At 41.1% G+C, this 25,107-nt stretch overlaps 3 protein-coding genes across 33 annotated transcripts in view; 2 read left to right on the top strand and 1 right to left on the bottom strand.

Moving 5' to 3' along the window:
* The window catches only part of PBRM1 (polybromo 1), a 54,525-nt gene extending 46,565 nt beyond the window's left edge, over positions 1 to 7,960 (top strand). For 21 of the 29 annotated variants that reach the window (XM_083726462.1, XM_083726474.1, XM_083726469.1 and 18 more), the window contains 4 exons: positions 110 to 256; positions 2,039 to 2,106; positions 2,880 to 3,096; positions 4,373 to 7,960. In XM_083726462.1, the coding sequence (XP_083582588.1) occupies positions 110 to 256; positions 2,039 to 2,106; positions 2,880 to 3,096; positions 4,373 to 4,545 (605 nt within the window). In that variant the 3' untranslated portion in view covers positions 4,546 to 7,960. The remainder of the gene's footprint in view (positions 1 to 109; positions 257 to 2,038; positions 2,107 to 2,879; positions 3,097 to 4,372) is intronic. The other 8 variants (XM_083726473.1, XM_083726472.1, XM_083726475.1 and 5 more) reach the window with 1 other exon arrangement.
* A 1,114-nt stretch (positions 7,961 to 9,074) lies between these two features.
* Positions 9,075 to 15,444, bottom strand: UQCC5 (ubiquinol-cytochrome c reductase complex assembly factor 5). Of its 3 annotated transcripts, none has more exons than XM_083726713.1 (4): positions 14,921 to 15,444; positions 12,790 to 12,926; positions 12,058 to 12,250; positions 9,075 to 9,428 (listed from the first exon to the last, which is right to left on the bottom strand). In XM_083726713.1, exons 3-4 carry the CDS (start codon positions 12,206 to 12,208, stop codon positions 9,367 to 9,369), a joined length of 213 nt encoding a protein of 70 aa, XP_083582839.1. In that variant the 5' UTR covers positions 12,209 to 12,250; positions 12,790 to 12,926; positions 14,921 to 15,444; the 3' UTR covers positions 9,075 to 9,366. The 3 variants fall into 3 exon arrangements, with proteins under 3 accessions (XP_083582839.1, XP_083582838.1, XP_083582840.1); XM_083726712.1 differs by having other exon boundaries at positions 14,878 to 14,956; XM_083726714.1 differs by lacking the exon at positions 12,790 to 12,926 and having other exon boundaries at positions 14,878 to 14,936.
* A 264-nt stretch (positions 15,445 to 15,708) lies between these two features.
* The window catches only part of NT5DC2 (5'-nucleotidase domain containing 2), a 30,662-nt gene continuing 21,263 nt past the window's right edge, over positions 15,709 to 25,107 (top strand). The window contains exons 1-3 of the mRNA XM_083726588.1: positions 15,709 to 16,569; positions 21,547 to 21,731; positions 23,318 to 23,392. Coding sequence (XP_083582714.1) covers positions 16,236 to 16,569; positions 21,547 to 21,731; positions 23,318 to 23,392 — 594 coding nt within the window. The 5' untranslated portion in view covers positions 15,709 to 16,235. The remainder of the gene's footprint in view (positions 16,570 to 21,546; positions 21,732 to 23,317; positions 23,393 to 25,107) is intronic.

Here is a 25,107-nt window from a genome sequence, read left to right as displayed (position 1 = left end):
GTTGTATGGCAGTACCGAAGGTGCATATATGTGGGTAGTGCATGTAATTATTATTTTGATCATTTTGCATGTCATTGATGCATGATTGAAATTTGTTGTGTCCTTCAAGGCATGCTAGGTGGCTATCCACCAGGGCTGCCAACTTTACAGGGCCCAGTTGATGGCATTATTAGCATGGGCAGCATGCCGCCACTTCACCCTGGGGTGCCTCCACCCCACCAACTTCCACCAGGCATGCCAGGCATCCCACCACCGGGTAAGAATGACCTCATTCACTCATTATCTCGCCTCTCTGTTCTCACCCCATTTAACCAGTTGCCGTGGGAAATGTTTGCAGCTTGTGCATTTGTAGCTTAACTGCTTGACTCCTGTCGAATGCTCCAGGTATGTCTAGCTCTCTAGATGTGCAAGGTGCATTGAGAAATATACAAAGTATATTTGCCAAACATCTTGGCATGTATGATACATGTTGGCAGAGCAACAAATGTGACTGATCCAGCAGCAAAGGAGTTGACCATGGAAATACCCTTGTATTTTTAGCATGAGTTTTAAAAAAAAGTGTCAAATAGATCTGGCTTGAACGGTTACATAGAGTATTGAAGACACATAATTCCTAGTCCTTCTGAAACTGTTGAAGGTGATGTTGTTTGTTGAACCGGACAATTTCACTACCATACATGGATCTTAAACCAATATACTGTTAGTTTTTTATTTCTTTGTGCACCATTATTCAAATATACACATCCTGATTTCAAACAACTTCATTTAACAGCAAATCATTTTTTAAAAAATGAAACCCTGTAGCCTGATTTTTAAACAAAGCAAACTGAAGCTTCAGCCAAGGGGAATATTAGTGTCTGGAGAGGTTGAAATGTGGGTACAGGCTTGTTCTTTAACATACAGTTCATCCGTGTTTGATAAATACTTAAAAGTAAATGTTCTCTTGTGATGTGGATCAAAATTTATCCAAAACCATGAATGAAACATTAACTAAGAGAAACAGGTATTTTGTTTCCAATTATTAAACTTCTATTTATAGGGAGACAGGGGCTGTTATGGAACCCTTGTTCATTGCCCCCTTCTCCTTTTTGCTGCTGCAAATTTTTCTTTCACTTTTACATGGTATATCATACTCCTTTTCTGCATGCAGTGGATAAGCTCAGCTGTTAATCTGTGGGCAAAAACTAATGTGGTTTGCCTGCTTTATTTCTAAGTATGTATTTCACAGTAGTGTTTCCCTAAAATCTGTGAACATGAATAATTGCCTTTAAGATCCCTTTTTTTCTTCAAGCCTGCTAGGGTATACAGTTAACATCCAGCAATCAAGAATTTGAGGATTTGCAGTGAGAAATGAACTATAGCTTTGGAATATAGATGTGTGCCATAGTTTCTTTATGGCTTGTCGTGCTGTTGAACTTTGAACAGCCATAAAGTGCTCGTGGATGTTCACTATCATTGCCAGGTTTCTCTATTTTAAAAAGACCTTGTCTCCTTAGCTGCAGAAACAGTGTTACTATGATTATCATGTATGTATTAATCGCTTTCTGAGCAACCATCTCAAGGCTATTTGCACGTAAAAGATTTTAAAAAATAGTTAAAAGCACAAAACGAGATACATTTAAAAGCAATACTAAAACCCCAACAAAGTAGACCCATTTATTCAACAAGGAAAGCCTGTCATTGTCGGATAGAAATGACTGCATATCTGATCAAAATTCCAAACTGTATCCTTATAATCCCCAGGAAGGCTAGTTCTGAATAAATTGTAAACATGAAGAAACAGCCACCAACACAATAAGCTAGCATGCCTGCACAACTTCACTAGTTCATTTGTGATGTAGCAGCAGTCTTTGTGAGGTTATTCTCAGAGCCTACAGACGAGATTATTACTAGATGAAATAATTTTGGATGGGAGCCCCCCAAACACCACAAACTGTCAGTCAACACAAGTTACTACTTCTAATAAGAATACTTAGGGGATCATATTTTAATACCTGTAATACTCCTTTTTCTTTTTCTTTTACATTTTGAAATACAGGTGTTATAGGTCAAAGCGTTTCCTCCATGGTAGGAGCCCCCTCAGCAGGAAGTCCTTTTGGACAGCAGGTAAGTGATTTAGATAGGCATAGGAAAATCCTATAAATCATACTCTCAAAGGGTTTGTTTTTTAATAAATTGACCTCCCACAACCTAGTGAGTTTATTGCTCCTCTTATTTTCTGATACTGCTTCCTTACTACATCTGGCATGTGATTTAATGATGTAGGAGTTAGAGGATATAAACTATCCCCTCAGATAGTAAAAGCTAAGTAAGGCAACAGGTGCTGGTGAGGGAGAATAGGTGGGAGGACAGCATCCTTCTCCAGCCCTCCAAATACTTTGCACTACAACCAATGTTAAGGTTTTGGTTCAAAGCATATGGAAGACACCACATTGGGGAAAGCTGCTCCAAACAATTTCTTGTTCTTTTTTTCATGACTATTGATTTCTTGCCCTCCTTTCTTCCTTTTGCTCTCAATACCATTCCCTGTAATCTTCGCCAAAAATCAATAAGTAAGATTCCAGATAGCCAAACAGTTAAAACTATGATACGTATGAATGTGTTGTGCATGGAAGTGAAATTTGTTTTGTGGAGATTTCAGACTGTCTTGATATAACAACGTGAAACAGGTTTTGTTTAGATTTATTTTTTTGGCACAGGCACATTTCTCACCACACCTGAGGGTAATCGTTATTCCCTTAAGGATGTTTCAGATGCTTTCGCTGTTATACCCTTTCCTTTCACGGAACCATCTATAGAAACTTATCTTTGGTTCAATGAGATACTACAGTCGTCAGGCTATGTTTGACCTTTTAAGATATTGTTCTTTACTATTCCAGATGGGTATCCTTGGTCCACCAGGTCAGCAGGCCCCACCTCCCTATCCTGGACAAAATCCAGCAGCCCAGCAAGTTATGCAGCAGCCAACAACTCCTATGTTTGTCTCCCCTCCACCAAAGACGCAAAGACTTCTTCATTCTGAGGCTTATCTGAAATACATTGAGGGTCTAAGTGCTGATTCGAGTAGTATTAGCAAGTGGGACCAGACCCTTTCAGGTAAGTCTACTTGCAGTAAACACAGAGACCCTAGGAAAATTTTTTTTTTGAGGCTGGCCTTTTAATTCTACCATTACTGTACAGTACTATACTGTATGAGTGGCTTGCCCAGTGTGGCGGAGCTGTAGCTGCCATTTACTGGGAGGAGGGACAAAGTGGATATAAGATTGGGTTACACAAGTGGGGGCGCTGGATTGTCTTTGCTGGTGTGCTGTGCAGCTCCGACCTGTGCTTGTGCCTCCATCCCTTAAAGTGGAAGTAGCTTATCTGTGTATAAAGCCCTTCATCCATCATTCCCAACCATTGGTCATGTTGACTGATACCGCCACCTCTCCTTTCTCCGGCTTTTAAAACAGCTGAAATGAGAATGTTTCATGCATTCAGGAATCTGCACTCCTCCATGAGAAGGGAGTTCTATAACTGTGGAGCGTCCATTGAAAGCCTGTTTCAGCAAATGCTGTATAGTAAGTCCACAGGGAGGGGGAAGACAGCTCCTTCACCCCTGTTGGTAATCACTAATGCAGATAAGTTATTCACAATGCCTTTTAACAATCTGTTGAAATCACTAAGGAAGTTCACTATTACCCTGCACAAGGGCTTCTGCTTATAAAATGGAGCTTCTCCCCACTCTCTTCTTACCACATGCTCCCCAAAATTAACTTGCAGTGGGGCAGGAGAATCTCAGAATATTGCTGGAGGGGGCAGTGTTGAATTCAATGCAATGTTGAATTACACCCATGGCTTTTAACCCTTTGTATGAATATTTGAATACAGTGGACCCTCCAGATACGAATTAAATTCGTTCCAGGGGTCCGTCCGCAACCCGAAAAGTCTGTAGGCGCTGCTTCTGCACATGCATGCAGTGTGATTGAGCGCTTCTGTGCACGCCTGTGTGGCGAAACCCAGAAGTATACACTTCCGGGTCTGCCATGTTCGTAACCCGAAAGATACATATCGAGTGGTACATAACTAGAGGATCCACTGTATTAGTTTTTATTTCAGTTTATGGATTTATCTGAAATTTCATGTAGTTGGGCTTTTAAGTGATTATTTTAAAAACTGATCAGAAGTGCGCATGTTTTTTTCAGCAGAAAGTTTTTAAAAGTTTCTATCAGCTAGCTCTGTCAAATCCTTTTGATTTCTGTGATTTCGTGTTCATAATTGAGAGTGCATTCTCCCGCTGAAGTCCATGGTGTGGATTTTACTTATGAACTTTATTCCATTCATATTGACAAGCTGTACAGAAATGTAACCAAATGCCCTTTTCCTACTTCAGCACGAAGACGTGATGTCCATCTCTCAAAAGAACAAGAGAGCCGTCTTCCTACACACTGGTTGAAAAGCAAAGGCGCTCACACCACAATGGCAGATGCCTTATGGCGCCTTCGAGACTTGATGCTGAGAGATACTCTTAATATCCGTCAAGCATACAACATAGAAAATGTTTAATCCTCTTTCGATACCAACATATAAAATTTTTGTGGAACAATAGCTGTTTTAGTTATTGCTGGGGGAGGGCAAACTGGTTTTATTGCATCTTACTGTACATTGCAAGATTGTTTTTTATATAAGGACACTTTTAATAAGCATATTTCACTTTTTGTTATATTATGTTGACTTTTTTTAAAAATATACAGACTTGTGCATATGGTTCTTTAACTTGGAAGATGATCTCACACTTTTGTTATAAATGCAAAATAAGGTTACATCATTTGGCCTTACACAGAGGTTCTCATGCCTTCTTTTTTTTTTTTAAAGCAGCAAGAGTGTGTAGCAGAGAGAAATGTGAAGTTAATCCCAGTTTGCATCTTAGCAGCATGAGCATCCATGTGCTTGTGTGGTAGTGACTTTTGGCAGATACATCACAAGAACTTAAAGCCTTCCTTTAAATAAAGCTACTAGGGTAGGGAGAAGATGGAATCAACTTGGTAAATGTAAGGCCTTTTTTATTTGTTCCCAGAACTTGATAAAAGGAAATAAGCAAGACTGTATCTTTTGATTAGACCATCTTTTGTTGGCACATATAAGTTCAAAGTGGGGCTTGTATTGATGAGTCTGCTTTAAGAGATCTGCAGACATGAAGGCTTCCATGTGATGCAAGTTGACATTGGCCTGATGAGTGTGTGCTACCTAATTTATTTCTCCAGGATGAGACCTGTGCTCATCACCACCAGCACCACCTCCTTGGGGAAATACTTGAGTAAGCTTAAGTATAAAGGGGGAAGGATTTCTACTTTGCTGTCCTAAAATGAAGGATGCATAATATCTTTGAATTCTCAGATCAGAACATTTATACATGTGTATTTTTAAAGGTGCAAAGCTTTAGTTTCCAAGACCTTCACTTCGAAATCAGAATTGGATGTTTTGTTTCTTGTAGTTTAAGGTTCCCACTGCAAATTTAATGCAGTTTATAACTGATATTGGAAGGTAAGTAACAGAGCATGCAAAATGAGCATATGTATTTTAACAGCTTAAAATAACTGCTCTATTCAGGACTTGGTATTTTGACACTTTTTATTTAAAGGTTGCTCTGATGAAAGCACTGCAGTCCTACTGTTGATAATTTTTATACACATAGTCCTAGCTGTACAGCACTGCTTATAAGCCCAACACAGCAGATCATCATATGTAGGAATTTGTGTCCTGAACCTGCATAAATTTATTTAGAAAGTTAATCTAATTTTTGTTCCCCCAGTTATAGGACAATACAGCATTTGTCTTTACTAGTAACAGCAGTTACAAAGCAGAGAGCTCCTTAAGGCATGTAAAAAGTCCTAGGTGAAACCAGTTGGGAGTTGTTAGTTGTGTAGTTCTGTTTTGTTGTCTGAGGGCCAGACTACCAATGGCATTAATTGCATAGCCTGCTTTTCACTGCACAATTTTTCTTCCATAAAACACGGTGCGGGGGCAGGGGTAGTGAATTCAAGAGCTTTTTCTCCAGTGCAAATTGTAGGCATGGGCCCCTCAAATCAAGGGTAGAACCCTGTCCCGCTACTAGTCATTTTTCAGAGAAGTTGGCACATAAACTCTGATAAACATCATGTGTAATAGTATAGCCCCGATACTAGGATTTTCTAGTTCAACAGCCTTCCTTGTTTGGGTGACATCCATCATAGAACAAGGGAGCATCCACTTGTACAAAGAGGACAACCTCCTTCATGTGCATCCCCAAAATATGCTCCATAGGGTTGGGGGACTGGAGGGGAAGGATGGAGCCCTGTTGCAAAGATGGGCTGGCACAATTAGATCTCCCTCTTCACCTTTAAAGTTAGATTTATAAGTTTAGAAAAAACAGCTTTGAATGTTGACAAGTAATGGAATGCTTATCAAGAATGGATTCAAAGAAATAATTCAGGAGGCAACCACCTGACAAAGCTTGCACAAGTATCAGTTAGGAGGCACGTTAGAAGTCATGTTTAATTACGAGGTTGATTTTAACAAATAATTGTTGCCATGTTGGCTTCAGAGAATGAGTGGTTCACCAGGATAAGTAACTGTCTTATTGGACCAACTTTAGTTCACTCAATGAAAATTACATTCCATTACCTATTTTAACACACATCCAGAAAAATGTATATTTAGTTGATGTTTCTGGATCTGTTTCAGTGATACAATGCATTATGAAGATGACAGCAAGTAGCCTGTGAAAAATATACTATTAAAGTTTTGGTTCTTCAGATGAGATACTAATGCAAAATACAATATTAATATTACAGAGATTTTTGTATCCTTATCATTCTAGCATATGTGGCACACATCTTAGTATATGGCCTTTGCAATTTTTCAAAACCTCACAAATCTCTGCATGCACCCAGGAGTTTTCCTTAGGTGACTTAGCAGAAGCTGCCAATGCCAAATCAGCTCAGCACTGGGAGCTACTGAGGCGAGTGCATGGGTGCTCTTCTGGATCGTGGCCAGTGTGTTTGAAATTACCTCTCACATTTCAGTTTTAATGTCAAAAGGAGGCAGCAAGTCCTAGATCTTTAGTACTTGGAAACACCATAGACTTTTACTAATACAATCACTTTTGTTTTAGTTATTGCAAAAACTACACCAAAGAACCTGGAATTTATTTATTTTTATTTATTTAAAAAATAAACAGGATGAGACACCCTTTGAATGCTGTATAATTCAGGAGGATCAGTGTTGAATAATATGCAGCATTGTCTTTCCCAGACATTTAAGAGGGCAGCTTCACTATTTCTAATAACCCAGGAGTAAACAATTAGAACTGTAAATGAGGCCTTTGCCTTTTCTATGGCAGTGCAGAGCACTCCTCCTAGACCATTAGGCTGGCCCTAATTATTTTAAATTTAATTTATTCCAAAATCATGTCTCTCTTTACTGGGGGCATTTCAGTAACATGTAGGATTAAAGTTTGATGGCTACAATCCAGTATTGCACAACCAGCTAACTAAACTTTTCTAACTATAAATTGTTGAGAAGGAGAGCAAACCATGTCTTTTTTTTACCATTTGAACCCATTATTTGTTTTTTTTCTACAGCCATGCACTGTATTAGAATAAAAGGACATTGAATATTCAAATAAGAGTATGGGAAATGGTTGGCTTGAGTGGAAAAAACATGTTTCAGTGAACCAGTTTGGAAGTGATCAGCAGTTCATCTCCTATTCCATATTCCCCACTCTTCCCTTAGAGCAAATGTGTTTATGTAATAATTCAAGTTGATGTTTTATAATATACTTTTCGGCATATATGCTTTTTGGACCTGGTTAATCCATGCCTCATTTTTTACTCCTGGTTGTATACTCCATTGAGTAAAGTGATAACTAGTCAATGTGCATGTACTATCAGTTCGTCTGAGGCTTTTTAATTTGAATAAAAATAGCTTGCAGTTTGGATTAGCCAGGTTTGATGTCTTATTCTTAGTTTTCCTGGAAATCTAGACGTGTCCTATAAAGAAACCACAGGGATAAGCAAGCTATACATGTCACAGTTTCCCCAAAAAGCAATCTTAGGATAATATGAAACAATCTGAACTGTCCTAATATAGAACTGTATCAAATCAATATACAGATCCACTGGATCTCAGGTGTATGATGGTGGTCACACACTTTGCCTGTCTGGAAAATCACTGTTGAATTCACTTAACGCTTAATTCCTACGTACATGTACGGCTTATATAGTATGTGACCTATAGAAGGAATGTTAAATGTCCTTAATTTCATCAGATCTACTTGTACCATAATCAATACCAGCAAAGTGCACTCTACATCTCAAAACATTATTTTTACAAATTATAGGATAGAGCACACCTGGTATCATAGAGCTATATAAGCAACAGGAACGTTTTTCAGTGTTCTCCCCATTTTGAGGAGTGTAACTCCTCTGAAGCTGAATTATATGCACCTGTGTATTCATGCATTAGGACTTTGATGTGAGTAACGCGTAAGTTTATACAGGCTTGAGGTCTATTTCTTGGGGCATATTGTGGTTAACTTAGGTTAAATTACCCCCCAAAAGTAATTTGCCTAAATACCAAAGACTATACAATACAATTTCAAACCCTTAAAGCAGGTGTGGCTAATGTGCAGGCTGCGTCCAGTTCTAGGAGACTGGGGATGGGGGGTGCATGACACTGACACACACACACACACACACACACACACACACATTTTATTATTTAAATAATAAAGCCACTTCTATACTTGGCCATGACATGCAGCCCTCTGAAGACTGACCCTGGATCAATGTGGTCGTTGGCTCAAGAAACATTAGCCAACCCTGCAAAGGCTAATAATAGATGAACCACTCACTGCTTCCCTTGATTCAGCAGCTGTTTAGAGTGACTGAAACAAGCTGAAAAGGGGGAAATGTACTAAAGTTTTCCAGAGCAAAGCTTCCAGAATTCTCTGCGGCCATGCATGGACAAGGGTCATGATTGCTTGCTACATCTGAACCAGCCCAGTGTCATGCCAAACAGGTTCCCTAAGATGAAAAGAGAAGCAGTACTACAAGTTGTATTTGTGGAAGGGTTTATAAAAACACGTGATAAATCAATAAACCAATGATGAAATGTTTTAGATGTACAATTAATTACCGGTCCTTACTGTTCAGTTCCTGGGTAGCTGTGACTACAATAAGACAACTACAGCATCTTCTTCCAGCAACCAGGGTAGCAAAAACTTCATGGGACTCGAAACAGTCATCGTTCAGTCTGAACACTTGTAATTTTCTTAATTTAGATGTGAAAGGCAAGTAGGATTTAGAAGTTCAGATTTCACTTCATCTAAATTATTCAGCGTCAAAGTCATCTTCCTTCCAAATTTTGCTCATGCTGTCTCTCAGACCTTTTTCTACGGTAAACATCATCTGTAAAATATTTATTTCTCAAAATACTGTGGTGGAAACATCCTTTAAATGCATCTTACATTTATTACATCACTTCATTAGACAGCTATCCCACCACCCTGCCCCCCGCAATGTAAATAATCAACTGAATGGGCTGATTCATGCCAAACCAGATCACAGCACCAAATATCGTATTTTGAAGAATATACCATGGCAATGAGTGATTTATAGAAGCAAAGCTCGTTAGAACAAGGATGGGAATGTGATCTCACCAAAGCACTGGATCTAGAACTGACCCACCAGTAGACCCTATTTAATAGGCGAGTGGGACCATCCACTTACCAATCACCTGATATATATATGGTGAATCAAAGTTTAAGCTGTGGCAGAAGTGTTAGGCTTATCTCTGATCTTAATATTTTTTGTCCCACAGCACTAAGATTGGAGATAAGCCTCTCCCACTGCCTTTCACTACCAAGCAGCAAGTAGAGGCACATCTCCTAGTGCAGTAGGACAAGAGAACCAAGAGAAGAGACAAGCCTCTGCTTGTTCTTTGATGGTAAAAGACAGTAGAGTCTTATTTATCTCTGATCTTGTGCTGTAATTCCACAGCACTGTGATCAGAACGGCTGCCTGCTCTGGCAGTTTACTGTCAAAGAGCAGGCAGAGGCTTATCTGATCTTAGCACTAAGCTTAAAAGACTAGAGAGAAGAGATCCCTCATCTCCAAGGTTAGATCAAAGATAACAGATCCAGCCATGTTCCAATTCAGAATACCAGAAATTATATAACCAGGCATCATAAAACAGGTGAATATGGTTTAACCAAAATAGCCTCATGGGAGAAACTAGCCAGGCTACTGCTGACTTAAGTCTGCTACCTATTTCATGAGATGATACTGCTGGTACTTACCCGTGAAGGGTTGCTTTTCATGCATGTAAGATGACAGCCAATGGTTGACAGAAGAAATTGATGTTCAAATCAAAGTCTTCTGGCACTCTAAGGCATCCATTGCCAGTTTAATTATTACAAGCCTAGCAAAGTGGAATAAGCCAAAGGCAGAACAGTGACAGAAAAGTATAAGACATAACACTCCCTGCCAAAAGAACTGAGAAGTGTGAAGATACGGAACAGAAATTAAATAACAAGTAGTTTGAGAGAGGCGGACCCCATAGCCAACAAGTGTGAGGCCCTGATGTCGTCTTACATGCACAAAAAAGGATGTATCACAGGTTAAGTATCAATGGACTGCTTAAAGAGCCTGTAGACCAAATCGTATTCAGGGCAGGGAAATAGGTGTGGAATAAACAAGAGGGTTCTCTCTTAATTGATTTTTAACTTTTTCATCAGACTGTAGAGGAAGGTAGATTGAGAGAAAGGCAGGCAAAGATGGCTGAGGGGAGGGGAGGGCAGGTGGCTTTGGGGGTGGGAAAGAAGGAAGGAGATGGAGAACTTCAGGGTGGCAAAGCACGGAAAAAGAAAGAAAAAAACAATTGCCAGCAGCACAGAAGGGACAACAAGGGTCCCACAAATAGCCACACACCAAGAACAGAGAAAAAAATGAAAGAAAGACTGCCCTGAACAAACAATATGAGGCAGGGAGTGAAGTGACAACTGAGGCAGAAAAATAAAACTGATTATGGATGCCTCAGAGCACAGTTCTTCAACTGGTCCAAGCCTGATCCAAGGTGGGTCACAACAGGAGCACTATCACCATGGAAGTATGGGGACCCATTTCTTAATCTTTTACCACAAATACATGTTTGAGTTAAAAATGGGTCCTGGATCTGAAAAGGTTGAAGATAGCTGCCTTAGCATGCCAAAATTATCTTTGATATGAACTGTCAACCATCTGGGGAGCTCTTCCCCCCAACCTAACTTCACCTACATGCACAAGAAAATTATTAGATTATTTGACCAGGGTCGTGTTGCTTAAGGCTATTTGAATTAGCTTCAGTTTGTCTCACCGTTTGATAGGGAGAATGATGCATGAGAAAGAACCACCTGGGTGTAGTACCAACACTCAACAAAGCTGGTAAAACCATTTTGAGAAAAACAACTTCCTTGGTGGCTGTGGCTAAAGATCATTCATTCACAGAGAACAATATACTACCACTGCCTTAAATTTCTAGACGCTCATACCTCCTCAAAAACCTATTTAAATGTGGATTTTCCAGGTAGCTATCAGTTCATCTCTAACTTTTTCAAGGAAGGGGGAAGATCACTGAGCATATACAGTAGCTGACTAAACCATCAACTTCTTAAATGACCAGTCTAGGTATTGAATTGGGCATAGCAATGAAATTGTACTTTGTGAAATATGTCACTTGTCTCTTAGAAGAGCAGCAAGGGCAACTGCATCCCATTAAAGAGTTCTGAGACCTTTGATACCATTAGCCATAAAGTCTTAAGTTACCCATATTGTGGTTACATGTTTGAGATCATATTGGGCTATTTCTCCATTTAATAAAAACTGAACATAAAGCAAAGCAAATCTTCAGGTATGATTATTTAAGCAATTATGAACTTATTTTAGAGGTAGTAATGGGTTACACAAACTAGGAAATATCTGTTAAGTCTAGGCTTTTAACAATGACTGTAGATATATCTGCTAAGAGAAAAATATTAGATAACTTTATGAAAATACTTACAAAAAGTCTCTTTCCCAATTCGGACTCTGATCATAAACCATTCCATAGCACCTCCAAGGATAAAAAAGAAAGGGAGAAATCTATATACTCCAAAGCGTTGCTTTCCAGGCACCATGTTCAAGAGTAGTCTTATTTTATGTTTGACAAGCATTTTACATAGGAATTTATAATCCTTGCAAGGGAGCGGTTGATCCTAGAAAATGTAAAAAATTGATAAGACCGATTAATAAACCTATATGGAGAGTAGCTAATGAAACCAACTGGGTTTCATATCTTTATTGTACAGTACACAACCTGACCCTGTGCAATAAACATTCAAAACTCAAATGATAAAGAGCTATGCAGACTGATCTATGCATGCTTTCTCATTAGCAAATTCTACTTAATTAGCAATTATTCCTAGGACAGTGTGCATATGAATGTATTCTTGAATTTATATGTATTCTATAATTTTCACATTCATTTATAGAATAACTCATATATAGCACTATGACAGTATTTTAATCCACACAAGCTTCCAGATGAAATGATCCCCCCTCTCCTCTCCCATGCACTAATATGAGGGTTCTCCTGAATTACTCACCAAAAAACCCTGGAAACCACTTTTCTGACAGTAGAACGTAATTATGCTTCTATTAAACATTTATTTAGCACTAGCTGTCAGGTATACTTTACAGTTTGAAATGCAAGGACCCCTAACAATAATTAACAGAATAAATTTAGCACACTGACCTTGCAACTTTCTGTTTGTGTTTCTATGTCTGGGATGCAACCTAGTCAGGTTCATGTCAACAAGTGAGAAATAAAGACTCCACTGCAATATCAGATAATTTCTGCAGCATTCAGTGTATAAACAGAATCTCCAACATCTAACACACACAAGGAAAAGAGAAATACTGAGAAGTAAAAACAAAAGCCAAGCTTCGACATGAAACTTGCAAAAGTTCATTAAAGTTAACAGATATTCTGTGTGAATATTTAGCTCCATTTGTTTTACTGAATAATGAAAAAAATCATCCAATACTCTGACTGGTAAATAAATGCCAGTTTTCTTCTTTATTGCTTTGCTAACATGTAAGAGGGACGCGGGTGGCGCTGTGGGTAAAACCTCAGTGCCTAGGACTTGCCGATCGCATGGTCGGCGGTTCAAATCCCTGCGGCGGGGTGAGCTCCCGTCATTCGGTCCCAGCTCCTGCCCACCTAGCAGTTCGAAAGCACCCCCAAGTGCAAGTAGATAAATAGGTATCACTTTATAGCGGGAAGGTAACGGCGTTTCCGTGCGCTGCGCTGGTGCTGGCTCACCAGAAGCAGCTTTGTCACGCTGGCCACGTGACCCGGAAGTGTTTTCGTACAGCGCTGGCTCCCGGCCTCTTAAGCAAGATGAGCACGCAACCCCAGAGTTGGACACGACTGGCCCGTACGGGCAGGGGTACCTTCACCTTTACATGTAAGAAGTTTTGCAAGTTTCCTGATCTTATGTAAAGTTAGCTGATTATAGTAGTATACATATTTAACGTACTTAAGAATAAGTGCAGTATTCATTCTTACTCACAGGGAGCTCAGTGGAAAAAATTTGGAAAGCCACTGCAAGTTTTACTTTCAATGGGACTTATTTCAGAGCAAATATGCATAGGATCAGGAGGGCTATTACTTAAATCTGATTAAAACTTTCAGTCCTATATTTTACACTTGCCATTTTCTCCAGGTGTCCCTAAGTATATTTGGAATGTTACCCATTTTCTTGTATCTGCCCCTTGTAAATCACTGCCCCTATTGGCCGTTGGAACAGGCTAGCCATCCCTGTTTTATAATACAGATCGTATATTTGAGGTACCTGCAGAATTTTATAGTGTGTATCAGTCAATAGGCCCAGTAGACCCTTCACAAAACTTGATCACTACTTCAGCCTACTATTTACAGCTGCTTTCTCTTTGCATTTAAGACAAATAGCTACCCATTCTCAACAAACATGCAACTAGATGCTTGTTTATCAGGTGGCCCAGTTCCTGGAGGAAAAAAGGGCTAAATTAATACCTTAGTCATGACTCGTTTTAGTCTTGTTTTCAGTTAGCCTGTTAGCCCATCTAGTCCTTTATCCAGGACAGGATGGAAGCTGGGCATAAGCACAGCAGCATTTCCTCCTTTTGTAATTCCCAGTAACTAGTATTCAGAGGCTATCAATTTCCAATAACCATTGTGACTAGCAGCCTTACCCTCCATGAATTTCGTCTAAACGAGGACCAGCCCATGCATAAGACAAGGCGAGGCGACTGCCTCAGGTGGAAAGATCCATAGGGGCAGCAGACTCCCTTGTTATCTTTATGCCCGCACCGTTCCTAATGTAGCTCTTCACCCACTCCTTCTTCCCTGGCGGGGAGGAAGAGGGTCGCCAATTAGTGGTTTGCCTCAGGCGGCAAAATGTCTTGGGCGGACCCTGTCCAAGACCCTTTTCAAGCCGCCCACTTGCAGTACAAAACTCCACAGCTTAACTATTAAGCTTCCTTAGGTGACCCTTAGTTTCCGCACTATGAGAACAGGCGGGTGACTTTCTCCGCAAGGTGCATCATTTTATTCACCTCTTAGCCCTATGATGTACCACCACCACCACCCGCGTCTCTTATTCGCCACTCCATTGACACCTTCCAGCCTCTTGTGGGCCCCAGTTTGAAGCGCTTATTGCAGCAGCTCCTCCACCCCCACCACCCCACCCCTCGCAGGTTCAACGGTCATAACGGCAAATACCCCCACTCTGCGTTTTCGAATTCACCCAATCATTGAGCCGCCCTGAAGGCTCTCTGCCGCGCGCGCACAGCCCCTCACCTTGGAGCCTAAAGAGGAGACCTGCGCGAGGCGGCGGACTTACCCCTTGTGGGCAAGAGACGACGGAAGAGGAAAATTCGCCCCGCCTCCTCCTGACGCGTTAAGGGAAATAGCCGGATCCCATTGGCTCGCTGCGATAGAGGGCGTGGCTTGCGGAACAGATGAGGAATAGGCGGGAGGAGATGGGTTTTTTGCTCTCGCTGAAGAACTGGAGCGCTAATGGCCGGCCCGAGAGAGCAAGGGAGCAAGGTGGCAGCCAGCTCCTAGTGATATTAAAGGCACGCTGGGTTCAGTGGGAGTACTCCCGAGTAAGGGGCACAGTATTTCAGGTCTCCGCCATAAGCTTCCAGATGTCCCCTTGTTGCTTTTCTCTAAACTACAAAACAGGAAGGTCTAGTGTTGCAGGGAATGCTCGTAGGGGCGGGGACAAGACTCGTGCTGAAGATACAGGATCCAGAAAAAAGCCGTGTTGTAGATGTTGGCTATATTAGCGCTGCGTTGTGCAACTTGGATGCATATTCGACTGGTTGTTACTTCCCTTCAAAATAATTCCAATGCGTCATTTCCTGACAGTGGAACTATTAGTCTGCGTGGCGGGGAAAAGAACTGCCATGTGGCATCTTAAAGGCCAACATTTATTATGGCATGTTTATTAATAATAATTTATTAACCGCCGAAGATCACAGGGCGGCTCACAGCATAAGCTTTCCTGGACCAGATTCCATTTTATTGGATGCATGCACAAATACGTATGGGGTGATATTGTAAAACAGCATCCCAAGGTGTTTAGGGGCTTTAACGATGAGCACCCAGCACCTCGAAGGTAAATAGGCAGGCAGAAACAACTAAGCGAGGAAAAGCAGACAAATAAAAACCGTAGCCCAAACCTCCCTCTTCCTCATGGCAAGAACCACAGCGCAACACAATCGTCAAGCGCGCAGTCTTTTGGAAAACATCTCCGCACTCAATGATTTAAATGCCTTCTAGCTGGGCGGGCGAAAAGGCTCACGGGTGTGGTAGTCCTTGGCTCCTCGGATACTCGGAGAGAGGCCGTGAGGAAAAGATTCGCTCAGCCTACAAATCCCAAGTCACCACGCAGCGCCTGGGTCCGGAGACCCCCTCGCAAGGGGGTCTCTCCTGACGGGCGCCAGGGATTGGCCAGCTTGGCTGCGCTTCCATTGGCTGGCTGGCTCTTGCGCGGCGGCGGCGGCGGCTGGAGAAGTCGCGTCGCGCGGCCAGTGGCCGGAGCAGAGAGCAGGGGACTGCGAGGGGCTGAGGTGGCTCTTTCGTGCTTCTCTGAGGTTATGCCCTTTTAACCCCCCCACGGAAGAGGCGTCCTGCCGCCCCGGAGAGGCTCCATGGCTGCCGCGGGACTCAAGGCTGCAGGCGGCAGCGTGTGGAAGAGCGGCGGAGTCGGTCTGCAGCTGGTGGCCGCTGCCGCTTCCACTCACAGCTGCGCCTCCAAAGGCAGCGGAGACGGGCGCGCTGGCTGCAGCCAGCCGAGGGCCCACCAGCACCAGTCGGCGGGACACTCGCCGCCACCGCCGCCTCCGCCCTCCTTGAACGGCAAAGTCAAGAGAGCCGGGGACTCCAGCCATGCAGCCACTGCCCCTTTGGGCAGCCCCGTCGAAGGGGTCGACACCAAGTCCTATCTCTGGGCCAGGTACCACGAGATGAAAAAACTGGTTTACGGTAACCAAAATAATATTATTATTATTATTATTATTATTATTATTATTATTATTATTAGCCTTCCCACGCGGGGTGGGAAATTTGACTGTGTGCCTGATGCATTTGTGGAAGTGGAACCTGATGATGAATTGCAATGCTGCCTCCCCCAGCTGCCCCACGGCAAATCGTTAGCCCCTTTGGGAGCCATCGGATTAAGCTGTTCGCAGCCTGGTTTTATATGAAAAGGAGCGCAGTACCGTAGCTGTGTTCTAATTTCGCCACGGAGCTGTGTGGCCAGAATCCCATCTGATTGCTTTTGTTGGTTTGTCCAACATGTTTCATCAGATACTCATTTGTCACTGTAGAGAGCAAGCAGGACTTTCTAGATCCGCAGCCTTCCAAAGTTAGAATGGCTTCAAATACTCTTTTGAGAATACAGTAGATGTCTGCTCAGATGAGAAGGGCATAAATCAAGTTGGATCATATGGCACACATGTTAGTATACAGCTGAGTTCCTTCAATCACTTAGATATCAGCATCTAGTCTACTGTATTCTTGTAATAGATAAATAGATTAGATTATTATTAAGTTCTCATCTGCCCGCTTTAGGGCCTTTCATATCCTATATGATGTATTGTCAACGTCTAAATCTGAATCCATTTTGTATTTCTGGATTTCTGGTATGCCCTCAGTGAGTAAATGTCCCCTTGGCAAAGTCATAATCAGTAGTTTACCATTGCCAAGTATGTTAAATGCTAGTGGAAGAAACTAGCTGGGACAATAATGTCAAGATAACAGATGTAAAAAAAAACGGATTCATTTACTCTAAAACCCAGTGATATGGGGTGGAAATTTTTACAGTGCTATATTTTTCCATAGAAAATCTGCAGTCTAAAAATACATGTTCATAAAAATAAATAACAACATAATGAGCTGATACAATATCAGTCATGTTGGGCAGTTTCAAATTTGTAATTAATAAGACTATCACCATCTATAATGGGCATGCAGCTCTTCAGATTGCTAAAAGCGGATGTTAATATTTTTTCATTACCTCCATTTCCCCCCATAAAATTTAAACAATGGAAATCTATGTTATTGAGTTGTCATGAATTAAAATATTTACAAACGTTCTAATCTTAAAAATCCAAGTAAGCACTGGAGTTTATTTGTATATTTGATACTTGTTGCACCCTGCAGCATAATTGTATCTCTGTCACCTGGCAATAACCTAGTACTGTTCTCAGGAACCTGCCCCACAGGTTGGAAGAGAATGAATACAGTACAGTGCCTTCAACTACCACTCCATGATCATCAGCTGAAAGTTGTTGAGGGATCAAGCAAAAGTAACAGAGCTGCAATTCCCCCTTTCCCTCTCCCAATAAAGGTCGCCTATCAGGAGGGCCGGCCCACCCATAAAGCAAGGTGAGCCAACTGGCTCAGGTGGCAGGATCCACAGGAGCAGCAAATCCCAATGTATATATTTATTTCCTCCCTTCTTCCTGGTGGAAATCTTCACCCCTTTTTCCCTGGTGGGGAGAGGGCACCTTTTTGTGAGTCACCAAAGGTGTCAAAATTATGTAGTGGGTTACAGGGAACCAGGCAGAGGGCCTTCTCGGTAGTGGCGCCCGCCCTGTGGAATGCCCTCCCATCAGATGTCAAAGCGATAAACAACTACCTGACATTCAGAAGACATCTGAAGGCAGCCCTGTTCAGGGAAGTTTTTAATATGTGACATTTTAGTGTATTTTTCATCTCTGTTGGAAGCCGCCCAGAGTGGCTGGGGAAACCCAGCCAGATGGGCGGGGTACAAATAATAAATTATTATTATTATTATTATTATTATTATTATTATTGGCCCTGCCTGTCAGGGTGACCAAAGCCAATTCTGTCCTGAAACCAGACCAGAACCTGGAATGAACAGGTTCAAGATAATAGTTTCATTCAGTTTGGTGGTGAGCTGGATAAGCGCAAAACAAGCTGAAACTCGGGTTAGATGTTCTGATCCCTTTGGGAGAGACTTTGTAAATGGGGTTACATACCTCCTTAAGACAGAGTTGGACAGCTCTCTGGGTGATCTGAAGTAGGTTATCAAGGATTTCTCGCTCATAGTTGTTTAACTAAGAATGACCCTACATTATAAGTAAGAATGACCCTAAATTATACTCCTCAAATGAATAGTTTGGGGATGTGGGTAGACCATTCCCAAACTGTAGAACTGAGTTCCATTCAGTTCTGGTATCCAAAGCAAACTGCTGAACTGAGAATTCTTTACACCTGGCTCCAGTTAGTAGAGCTAGTAAAAACAAGCTAGTTCCCTAAGCCTGAAGTCTGCCTGAAGGTGCTGGTATGGTGGAGTGGGAGCAGTGGTCTGGAGACTTTTTTTTTAACCAGCTTTAGCTGATTTCCAAACTTTGGGAACTCATGGGGAATAGTTCCCTGACCATTGTTATGCATGCTTGTAACTTCTAGATTGGGTTTCTGCTTCAGGCTGCTCCTGAAGTGCTTTTGCAAACTTCAGCTGAGGGAATTCAGAATGTGACAGCCAGATTATTGACAAGTATCAGTTTCAGGGAGCAGATAGCATCTATTTTGAAACAGCTCCCTTGGTTCCTGGGTGGTTTCTGAGTGCAATTCAAAACATTTACCTTTCTTGCTCTAAGCAGACTAGGCAGCATTTTAAAGTAGTGGCCAGAGGTCACCAGTGGCCCTCAGCACTTCAGCTTGCCCTGCCCCCCCAAACAGCATTTTAGTTGAATGGACGCTAACAGCAGTTCTCCACATGCATAGTTCAGAGGCGCCTGTGGGAGTTGGTTAGAGAGGGAGGGAGGTAGGAAGGAGCCTGTAAGGTTCAAACTGGAGGGAGGAAAAGAGAAAGAAAGGGAGGAAATGGATGTGGAACCAAGCATGAGCTATGGGAAGGAGGGTAGTGAAAGGCATAAATGTGACTAAGGGGAGAAGAAAATGAAAAGCTCCCAGTGCTCCTGCTGAGCCTTCCATGTCTGATTTGCTGGAGCCTTTGTTTTCCCCACAATGGACCTGGCTTCTTATATTAAAAATGTAAGACAATATGCTAAAACATCAGTTAACAAAACAAGATTGGTCTTAATCCTTTTTAACTTGGGTGCTGTGTGACTTAAGGATCAACTGCAAATCTGTAGTAATGAGTTTGGGAAGTTAGTTGTTCTGTGGTGTTTCTGTTTGCATATTAATGGTAGCAACATCTTCGGAAGCTAACTTGTTCCCACTTGGGGGGTGTTTTCTCATTAGATAGCAGTAGTCCTGAGGAATCAAGCAGGGCCACTTAGAATAAATTGCTGGAGAGCAAATATTTTTTTAGGGCACTAGGAATGTGAAGCTGATGTGTTGTGTTAAATTTTGTGTGATGAAGTGTTTGCTTCCTTCAGTCCTCAGTGTTGCTTAAGCTTAGCTGCTTTCACAGCATTTTGTTTTCCCTTCTTTGGGAAGCTAAATGCTGCATTTAGCATGGTGTTTTGAGGAAATAGCTTATTTGTATCATGCAACCTATATTTATTTGGACATTGTCATACTTTTAGCTTCAGTAGTAATTGAAGTGTTTAATTAGTATTCAAAATCTTGCATAATTCTATCCAAATCAATAGAGCATTGTTATCATTTCATGAGAGAGGTATATAGAATAGGAAAGCAGGGCTGTAGCTAGAGGGTGGCGAGGTGGGCCCCCGCAGGGGCGCAGGTGATGCCCCCCCCCCGCAAAATCGGCTAAAAATATGTCTATAAATATAAATTATTGCCTCATAAGAAATTGTTTTAAACAGAGGATGAATTGAATGGGTGGAAAGGGGTGTGTGGAGGAGAGGTGGAAAGAAGAGCTAATTTGTCCATGGCTAGGGGGTGCAATCTGAATGGTTCTGCCAGGGGCGCAAGATCACCTAGCTACGGCTCAGTAAGAAAGAACATATTAAGTGGCTTTGGGCTGGTGGTCAAAATTTTCAGACTAATATGTGATTGAGAGAAGAGAATTTTTACTGTTTCTAAAGATTTGTTATTCCAAACAATATTTAATTTTTCACACTGAAATTAGTGATCCTTTGGGTGATTCCATAAGTACTACACACATCTTTAGGGCTCTTGGAAATCCAGATTTTCCCTTCAAATTCAGAGAGATATTCCACATTTCACCATGGAAACATTAAACATAAAAAATGTGAATGTGATTTCTTCCACCAGTGTAAAACAAGTTGGAAATTCATCAAGCAGTCTACTACAGTTTTGTTTTGTTTTTAAAAAAGTTTTATGAAGCCTACTACAGTTGTTACATTAATTCTATTCATCCTGTCTTAGAGCATTGTAATATGTATTCAAATATGCGGTGAAATAAGCAATTTCTCAAGATAATTCAGCAAGCAAACTCACTGTTCTTCAACAAAAACTAGCAAAGCCATGAATTTCTAGGCTTGTACTGCTTCATCTTCATATGCACATAGTCTTTAAGAGTTCAAAATCAATGTTAATTCCTCTCATCTAAGATGAATTCCTGTCATCAACCATTTGTTTCTATCAAAAGGCATCTCTACCAAATGTGTTAAACATCTTTCAACTATGCATTACATTTCCAACTCCCAAGTGTTGTGAGTTTTTCTAACTTGGGGCTGGTTCAAACATTTGTCTATGGAGCCTCCTATTGTCCCTGGGAACAATGAACAGGAGGCAGTGGAAGACAGGAGTGCCTGGTGTGCTCTGGTCCATGGGGTCATGAAGAGTTGGACATGACTAAACGACAACATCAGTAATTCTTAATTTCCCAGGTTAAGCTCTACTGTGATGCCAAATAGGTGCTAGCACTATCTCAGAAAAGAGAAGAACACAATTCTGAATATAAACATACAGGAGCATCTCTGAAAACTGTAGTGACAGGTACTTCATAGTTCAGGGCAGCATCCTCACTCCACATGGTATTCAGATCAAAAGCTTAAAGGCTATTTTGTCTTGCTTTTTCCCTTCTTTATTTTATTCCAGATCTCCTCCCACCAGGGGTCTGCAGTCTTCTTAACCCAGCGGCTATTTATGCAAATAATGAGATCAGTCTGGGAGATGTGGAGATCTATGGCTTTGATTATGATTACACATTAGCGCAATATTCAAATTTGTTACATTCTATGATATTCAACACTGCCAGAGACATCTTAATTGAACAGTTTAAGGTAATGTACCTTAATCTTGCTGTTTATTGCCTAGTTACCAAATGTTGATTTTATCCGCTTGATTTGTAGCAGGGCATGACGGGACAGTATGGAAACGATCCTTAGACCAGCGTGTACATAATTCTCTACTGATTGCTTGGGGCTTATAAAATAAATAGCAAGAACAGATCCTTCCACACCTTTTGTATGATAATAGCCTAGTTCACAAATAATAATAAACAAGTGTGTAGTATTATATTCACAAGTCTTGAGTCCTTGAACTCCCCCCATGTCCTCTGACACAGCCACAAGGAGACTGGAAACATTTGCTGTTTTTTTAAACTAACTGGTATTTGTTTTGACCACACCTGGACAAACTGTAGCTAGTGTTGACTATGATTAAGGATCATTAACCATGGTTTGAAGATTGTTTGTTAACCCTAACCACAGTTTATCCAGATTAATTCAGAAGAGCAAATGTAGTTAGCTGAACAGGTAAATAAATGCTTCCACTCTTCCCTTGTAGCCATTCCCAAAAATGGATTATGATTTTAATTTATTGCCCACACTTTGGCCCAAATCCTGTTACAATAATTAAAAAGTATTACATTAAAAACAGTTTTTAAAGCTTAACAATTACAGAACATACAGTCAAAAAAAGCAGAGTTGATCCTGATAATATAGATCTCAGGTGTCAAAGGTCTATACATACTCAAGGTTTATTCACATAAGGCTAAGATCCCACACCCTACAGTCACAACTAGGTGTTTAAAAGCTTTCACTTCCATTATAAATTAATTGCCACTTGCCATGGGGTCTGAATCCAGACACACTGTGGTTACTACTGTTAGTTAAAGCCAACTCCAAACCATAGTTTGTGGAGTGCTCTCCCCAGGGATGCATGCCTGTCACCTGCATTATGTTAATTAATCTTTGGCTAATCGAACAATCTGTGGACTTTTAAACTGTAAGGGGTTTTGTTTTTGTTATGTATTTTTGTGTTTTCATATAGTAAACCTCCCTCTGATCCTTGGGTGAAGGACAGTATAATAAATAATAATCTCTCTTATTTCAGCTAACTGTAGTTAGGTTAAACCACAGTATAGTGTTTGGTTGGCACATTAAACTGTGGGTAATCTAAAGCAGAAACTTCCAAAGTCATCCACACAGTCACACTAGAGGGCAGAGTGCACAAGTCCAGGCTCATTGAGAATAATTTTTGTAATGCTAATTTAACCATGTGTTAGTATTTTATTCAAACAGAGCCATTGTCTCCTGTTTTATTTTAATTTTATATTATGTTATTTGCATCCTACCTTTCTGCAAAGTGCTAAAAATGATGTACATAGTTCCCCCAATTTTCATGTTATCATCACAACAATGCTCTGAGTGATGCAGAATGAGAGGCAATAACTGTTTCAAGATCATCCTTTGAGTTTTGTAACTGAGCTTGAATTTGAACCTTAGTTTCCCAGGTTGTAGTCCAACATTCTGGGTCTTCTGGGTTTCTACTGGTCTTTGGATAAACAAAAAAAACCTGAATATAATGTAATACACACCCCTGTGAGACAAAACATACTGAAGCTTTCTAGTGGAATGTTTTGTAGTACCCAGAAGGACTCAGAAAATATGAATACATTCCTGGATTTGCCATAAGAGGGCTTCACTATGATGTCCACAAGGTAAGATATAGAACTTCAGTCTTTGTTCATGTGTTAGCTTGCTATATTCATAGAGATGAACAAGGGAGCTTGTGAGTTGTATGCCCACTGGAAATATCTGTGTGCATGGTGAGCTAATGACTGCTGAATAATCATGGCTACCCTTAGAAGAAGTAGTGTAATTATCAATGACTTTGAGTGTTTGGGCAGGCAGCCCTTTGGGTGACTTGACCAATAACACATTGACTTGGGAGCATTGCCAGAGTGCACTGCATTGTCAAGGAGGTGAAGCTGGGTGTTGGTACAGGCTCTTTCACATCTTTGTCAGCAAAATACCTGGGGAAGATTAAGGGATTTGTTTTGTTTGCTGTGCAACACTGTTAATAGTATGTAAGACACTATTATGCGGTAGTGATGCTAGAAATCATAAAATTGTAAAGATGGGAGGGATCCTGAGGATCATCTAGTCCAAACCCCCTGACATGCAGGGATATGCAGCTGTCCCATAAGGGGATCAATCCTGCAACCTTGGTGTGTTAGCACCACACTCTAACCAACTGAGCTATCCATGCTCCTCAGACTTTGTCTTGTAGCTACAGGTAATTTGCAACTTGCACGCATTTAACTTGCGCACATTTTTGCTTCATGCACTTGACATATATAAATGTGTGTGTGTGTGTGTGTGTGTGTTTGAAAGGGGGAGGATGTCTTTCCACACATACCGGTACATAACAGAAGAGAAACTTGGGCAATTTTATGAGGTTGGGAGTTTTAGTCTTTAATCCAGTGGAATGTGAAGCATGAGTGTCTGCATAGATGAAAACAAGATAGACAGGACAGCCCTATTATACAGCATGCAAATTTACAATTGCTCCTACAATTCTACAGTTCTGTTGTGGTTTCCCATGGAAGTTCCTCATATGCACCCTAAAAAAGTGATATATGTGTGTCGTGCTCAGCTGTGTTCTTAATGGAACAGCAAGATTAAAAAAATAAACATATCATAAAAGCCTGGTTAATATAACAATATGGTGTTCCTATGGGGTCAGGATTATTCGGGTGTAATTTCCTTCCCTCATCCTTTTGGCTTCTGCATACAAGGCATTAGTTTCAACTTAACAAGCATTGGACTGGGGCCAAACAGCTAGCTTGGCAAATACATAGAACACAATAATATATGAAACCCATATGATATTTGCACAGAACTATCAATCACCCTCAGCTGAGGAGTCTTGGGGCTAGAGAAGATGACTTTAAAAAACGGATTTGGAAAGTATTTTATAGTTTCCAAACTACCAAGGTGAGAGATTTAACACTGAACATACTTCTTTATAAATAGCATGAAGTTCAGTATTGTAAGGAGTTGCAATAGAACACTTTTCTGCTTATATCACATTCTCTCCTCCTCCTACCCCTCCATCCAGCAATGAAGAATAAGTCATGTGTGTCTGATCCTCAGAGAGAAAAGAAAGAATAAAGTGCCCAGAGTTCACCAACAGAGATCCCTGTGCTCCCAGTGTCCTTTGCTGATAATTGCATAGTATATGTTTGAGTACTGAGGGAGTTGTTGCCAACAGGAACCCTCTTGGCTAACATGCAGTTATGTGCCAACCTGCACGTTTTGAATGTTCTGCATGCCATTTATTTTCATGTTGTGTTCACTGGGGAGGAATGGATGGTGCCTTTAGAGTAATGCTTTGAGACATGGTTTCCTCCTCGGTTTCCCCTTCCCTTGC

The sequence above is a fragment of the Podarcis gaigeae genome, assembly GCF_964106915.1.
Source record: "Podarcis gaigeae genome assembly, chromosome: 2".
Taxonomy (NCBI): domain Eukaryota; kingdom Metazoa; phylum Chordata; class Lepidosauria; order Squamata; family Lacertidae; genus Podarcis; species Podarcis gaigeae.
The sequence above is the reverse complement of the archived record's forward strand: the minus strand, read 5'-3'. Positions and strand labels throughout refer to the sequence as shown.

Excerpts from the sequence above, each read along its gene's own strand:
- UQCC5 (XM_083726713.1), bottom strand. The coding sequence starts at position 12,208 with ATGCTTGTCAAACATAAAATAAGACTACTCTTGAACATGGTGCCTGGA. Across the intron at positions 9,429-12,057 it reads AATTGGGAAAGAGACTTTTT|ATGATGTTTACCGTAGAAAA; the intron begins GTAAGTATTTTC and ends AATATTTTACAG.